We start from the raw sequence: 5494 nt of genomic DNA, 5'->3' as shown, positions 1-5494 counted from the left end.
ACAATGTATTGCTGCTCCTTTTCTCAGTGCTCCAGGACAGGGAGGTGTGAAATGGCAGGATTCGGCCCACCTGGCTGCGGGCCACTCCACTACATTTAAAACTACCTTAGGTCTGTGAGAGATAGTTACTTGACTGTAAACATGCTTCGGGAGGACTGCATATTCAGTAATGACAAATTTATCATCTCTTACCTAAGACAGTGGAAAATTCATGAATATTTATTTTTTGCCTTGGATTACCATGAAAAATCATATGACTTCCATGAGAAACAAAACAAAAACACAGTTTTCTATTTCCTTCATTGGATTATGAGTAAGAAATGATCCAGCACAATAAATCATTACATCACCTTCTAAACCTAAAAAGTTTTATTTAACGAACACATCCACATTGAATAAAATCAGTTTGGGGTAAATTAGTTGCTTGCTAATTAGTAGAAAATAACAATATATGTTTGGACAATATATCCAATGGAAGTTCGATGCAAACTTCAGCTCGCTGTTCCTTGAATTATGCTCTCTCATAAATTCTGGTAGAAGTAACACCTTTCATGACACATTCCTAGACACACAAAAAAATTTCTTGGTCAAACACAGGACTAAATCTTGGGTTATTTATTGTCTCCTTTAATATTGGGAAGGAAAGTGTTTATTTGAAAATATTCATTCTGGTATCCTATATATACTTGATAGTATAGTAAGTTAGGGAGATATAAAGGCCTGAGAAAACACAAGGAGCTTTATAATGTATAAGGTGAGTAAGAAATATAACCAGAAATGCATCATTCCATAGGGTATGTGCTGAGAGCAGTAACAGAATGCTTCTTGGGGGACAGCACACCTCGACTGAACATAAAAGCATGAAGGGCAATTGCCAGAGTGAAACCATAATCCCAATGGAATCATCTTTTTTGTTCTATGTAAGCAGGCATGACTGTCTGTTTCTTTAGGTAGAATAGTGATTATAAGGTGACCTAGCAGTAGAGTCTAGAATTAAGCAACTAGAAGAAACTCACCACTACCAGTTTATCGTCCACTCGTTTTCTCTTTATGGTGGTTGATTTCCCATCCCACTTCTGCACCTGTACCAGGACACCTCCATCTAAGGTTATGATGCTCTGTGAACACAATAAAGAATGATTACCACTGATACATGGTAGAGGAAAACAAAATAAAAAATACATCACTTTTGAATGAAGGAATATTTTGAGGTCATTAGTCATTCTAAATTGTAAGGATATACTAAAACAAAAAAAAATGAGTGTCAAAAACAATAGCATACAAAGAATACATTTTGATCAGAATATTATACAGAAACACATACTTGAAATAATACTATAAAATATAGATAATAAATGTTGAGATGATAATCTTATAGGTAGTTTTTCCTGTTTTTGCTTCCACTCTTTCATAAACATTCTCTAACATTGTTGTTATTTTAATTCACTTCAAATCTATATATTGCATGACAAATTGTATTAATCACTTTTATAAAAGAATAAAGACAACTTTATAGGAAGGAGAAGATTCACCAACTAAATATCAAAGTCAACATGGTTTAAATCTAGGAAGTCAGGGATCTTTGACCTGTGATAGAATAGTTTCCCCTCCTTTTATACAAAATGGCTTCTTATGGGCAGCAGTCTTCTAGAAACCATGCTTTTATTCTGCTCCAATTCCTTCTTCCTCACCTTGACTTTTCTGTCATCTGCAGTAACTTCCTCAAATTCCTGGCCCAGTTTGAAGGAAATCTCAGTGTTTTTAAAGGTGCTTTCTGATTTAATGGTGATCACATCCCCATTCACACTGATGATCATGTTGGGTTTGGCCATGCCAGCCACTTTTCTAGTGGCAAAGCCCACCCCTACAGTTGGAAAAAGAAAAAACAAGATGTCAAGTTCACAATTTTCCTCCACATGTTTAATGAAGTCAGAGCTGCAGTTTGTGTGTGTGTTTGTGTGTGTGTGTAGGTGGGTTAGTGTGTATAGGTGGGTGTGTGTGCATAAAAGGAAAAAAGACGCCAGTGAGTTTCGTAAAAGCCTCATAAAATAACAGCTCCAAGTAAGTAATGCAGGCTAATATTAAAAGAAACCCATGGCATGATTAAGTGTAGGTCTATCTAAATTTCTTCTTCTGGGTTTCAGATACAACTCCATAGAAGACACATCATTAATCTTGAAAAAGATTAAGACTTCTGGAATATAAGTCTTCTGGAATACATATATATATATATATATATATATATATATATATATATATACACACACACACACACACACACACATATATACATATATATATATATATATATATATATATATATATATATATATATATATCTCAAACCAACTGGCCATCTCAATCATTAGGGCAGCAACTATCATTTTACTCAACTCATGAACCACTTGGGTCACTTCGACCTTTCCTTTTTAGAAAACAAAAATCCATAATCAAAGACAGAATTCTCAGTAGGATTTTGAAAATGAATATAGAGTTACTCCATTTAAAAAAATAATCTGTTTGGGTGTACAAAAGTCACACTTCATGGCATGTGTTGCCAAGTCCTATTTTCCTGGCTTTTCCAAATCACTACAAAATGAAGATTTTGATTAATTTCTCCAAAAGGCACAATTTTAAAGAAACACTATTTTAGTAAGTTTCAAATTCAATACTTTGGTTCTCATCACCTCAGCTGCAATCCCCTTTTTTAAAAAAGGAAATTATGGGGATGTAAGTAACGGAAAGGATGAACAATTTACAACTTAATGTAGACAGTGGGAACTCACTGTCACTGTGTGTATTATACAGAATTTGTGACAGTTGTGGATGTGTTGAATTTTTTAACACATGTATATAAACCTCAGCTACTTATTTTATTAAAGTCTACTTATCTGTACCAAAGGTTAGATATAGGGGGTAAGAGGGAGAGAAATACTGTACAAGCAAGTCATGCTGAGGCTCTTTTTTAGCTCCCTGTCTGGAAAATGGCTGCAGGTGGAAAGATACATCGCTTCATCAAGTCTTGGCTCTGTTACAAAATATAACTTCACATACATGGAGTGAGTCAGTATAATGAATGGATGCAACATCAAGTATAATTCCAGACTGGCTGACCTTAGGAAAAATTACAATCTCCACAGTCCTTCTCTGACTGGCGAAACTAATACCTGCTTCCTGATCATCAGTTAGAACAACTAATTCCAGCAGCTATCTTAATGTCTTTCATTATCACTAGTGCTTTATAATTTAAAACATAGTGGCATAAGAATTTAAAGATACATGTTGAAAGTGTAAAATGTTCCTAAGAATCAAGAGCAAAATAGCCTCAAATCCTGACATTTCTGTATCAGCACATATGTATTATTTTATTGAATCACGACTAGTCGATAGTCTAGAAAGTTAGATCTCACTTATGCTGAAGTCCCTAAATGCCCTCCTGTCTATAAAGAAGGAAAATAGCAGTACTTACAGAAGAGGGAAAAATATATATACTATGTGATTTAGGGAAAGGTGAAGTCTTAAGACAGATTAAATCCTAACCCCTGTAAGAACACCCCCCCCCCAAATTGCTACCCCTGGATACCACCTTATCATTCATAGAGGTGTGAGGAAGAGGGGATTTCAAGGTAGAAGCTGTCTCAGTGAGAACCAGTCCTCACCCCCTTGCTTTACCACAGTGATTATCCACAGAATGTTCACACAACACAATGGCAATACTAGCAGAATCTAGAAGCCCGAAAGCCTCCATTATCAAGTAGGAATTATGTTATGGATAGAACATTGTCCTTTTGACTTGATAATCCTATGGCATCCCATGTAATTCCTAGTCAAAAAAATATTTAACCCCTTAAAGTGACAGATTTCCTGAAATTGAGATTTTTGCTCCGATAAAACAACCATACATTTTAACAGATTGACAGTTGAGAAAATAAAATAATTAATAGATGTTTACTCTAAAATTACATTAAAAAGAGAAATACAGTGCTTTCAGCTTCAAATAGAAATTACTGACTCTTAGGAAATAAATATAGTCTTATTTATTTTATATGCAAGAGAGAATGAGCAACAGGCAAAGAGCCAAGTAAAACAAAGGTACCCCAGTTTAGCAGTGAAATAAAATCTTATCATTTCTGTGGACCATAAAAATTCTAGTCAGACCCTTTTTCATATTGGCTCACCTATAGGAAAGCATCAGTTGTGACTTTGGTCTCGAAAGTTTCTCCAGACAAATGATTCTCACTTGCTATTTTTATAGCCTCTGTATAGAAAGCAGCATTTCCTATCTGGCTAATACTTCCAGAATGAAAAGCAGCCATAAACCTTCTTCCCCCAGAGAAAAAGGTATAAATCCAGTCACCCCACAGCAGAGTTTCTTACCCACTTCTTTCATGTAATCATCAAAGTTTTCACTGGAGGTAAGTTTCCAGGTACCCACAAAGGCATCACACATTTTATGAACTTTCTAGGATTATCTTCAAGATGAGGAAAAAAGCTGTAGCTCTCAGGAAGGTGCTATGACCTTCTTGAATCCAGATAACTTCCTTTTAAAGATGCCCAGATCATGTGATCTTAGGAATAACCAATTGGGGATGGTATCAGATCATTTCCTTCATTACCAGCCTCTGCAATTTTTCCTCTGAGTCATGTTTTTAACAGAAATTTCTCAACTTTGATTCTCTCTGGCAAATGGTCAGACTTAGAGTACAAATTATTTTTCAGCATTCAAAACATATTTTCAGCATTCCTATTTTGACTTTACTGCCCAGTGCATTGAATTTGTACCTACTATTTCCATACATATTTATCCCAGTGTAGAGTAAGATAATTATCCTTGGATGAACCTTGACCCTCTTTTCTGAAGTTTCTATTAACATTGCAGTTATGTGGTTCTTTGGAATTGAGGAACATAAGAATTATTTTACGGACTCTTCAGTAATTGCAAAGGCTCTTTGGGACAACACTGTCTTGGGAATTATTTGCCAACTAAAACAAAATAAATAATGGCATCTTAAAGTACCTTAGTTTTCTCATTTCAAATGTTGTGCATGAGTGAAAAGGAAATTATCCATCAGGAATCTGTCAGTTTAGTTAGTAATGATTTAATCTCATTCTTTTCATCCCTTTAATGAGAACATAGTATTTCTTTCCATAGTATTGTGGCCTTAAAAAAAATAAGCCCCCTTCCAAAATATGCTCCCCATACTGAGCAAATCCATCCAGATCCTGAACTATGTTATTAGGAGCTCAAAATTTATCCAGAGCTAAATGGTGTTGCTTTATTTGAAAATGATCAGTGGTGGTGGCCACACACTATCAAAATTTTATTTCCTTCTTTTATGTAGTGAATAATTCGTGAGATTACTTTCTTAAAGTATTCCTGTCTTTCAGTCTCCTCCTACCCCACACCAGAACAACTGAAGATGTTCATATGTGCATCAAACTGCCATGAACATATACAGATTTTAGAAAAGAAAAAAGCAATAAAAATACTCTA

General features: G+C 35.0%; 1 protein-coding gene across 1 annotated transcript; it reads right to left on the bottom strand.

Annotated features, from left to right (window-relative positions):
• Positions 1-227: 227 nt before the first annotated feature.
• On the bottom strand, positions 228-4521 carry LOC111156800 (fatty acid-binding protein, adipocyte). The gene is made up of 4 exons (XM_022517860.1): positions 4378-4521; positions 1692-1864; positions 1017-1118; positions 228-562 (listed from the first exon to the last, which is right to left on the bottom strand). The coding sequence occupies exons 1-4, from the start codon at positions 4448-4450 to the stop codon at positions 512-514; spliced, it is 399 nt and encodes a 132-aa protein (XP_022373568.1). The 5' UTR covers positions 4451-4521; the 3' UTR covers positions 228-511.
• Positions 4522-5494: the final 973 nt, after the last annotated feature.

Source organism: Enhydra lutris, unplaced genomic scaffold (assembly GCF_002288905.1).
Source record: "Enhydra lutris kenyoni isolate GAN:26980312 unplaced genomic scaffold, ASM228890v2 scaffoldscaffold49, whole genome shotgun sequence".
Classification (NCBI taxonomy): domain Eukaryota; kingdom Metazoa; phylum Chordata; class Mammalia; order Carnivora; family Mustelidae; genus Enhydra; species Enhydra lutris.
This window is presented reverse-complemented; position numbering and strand designations above follow the sequence as displayed.

Bases quoted from the DNA above. Each gene is read 5' to 3' on its own strand.
- LOC111156800 (XM_022517860.1), bottom strand. From the start codon at position 4,450: ATGTGTGATGCCTTTGTGGGTACCTGGAAACTTACCTCCAGTGAAAAC. The intron at 1,865-4,377 runs GTAAGAAACTCT...TTCCAACTGTAG, and splicing joins TGATTACATGAAAGAAGTGG to GGGTGGGCTTTGCCACTAGA. The intron at 563-1,016 runs GTGAGTTTCTTC...TTGTGTGTCTAG, and splicing joins TGGACGATAAACTGGTAGTG to GAATGTGTCATGAAAGGTGT.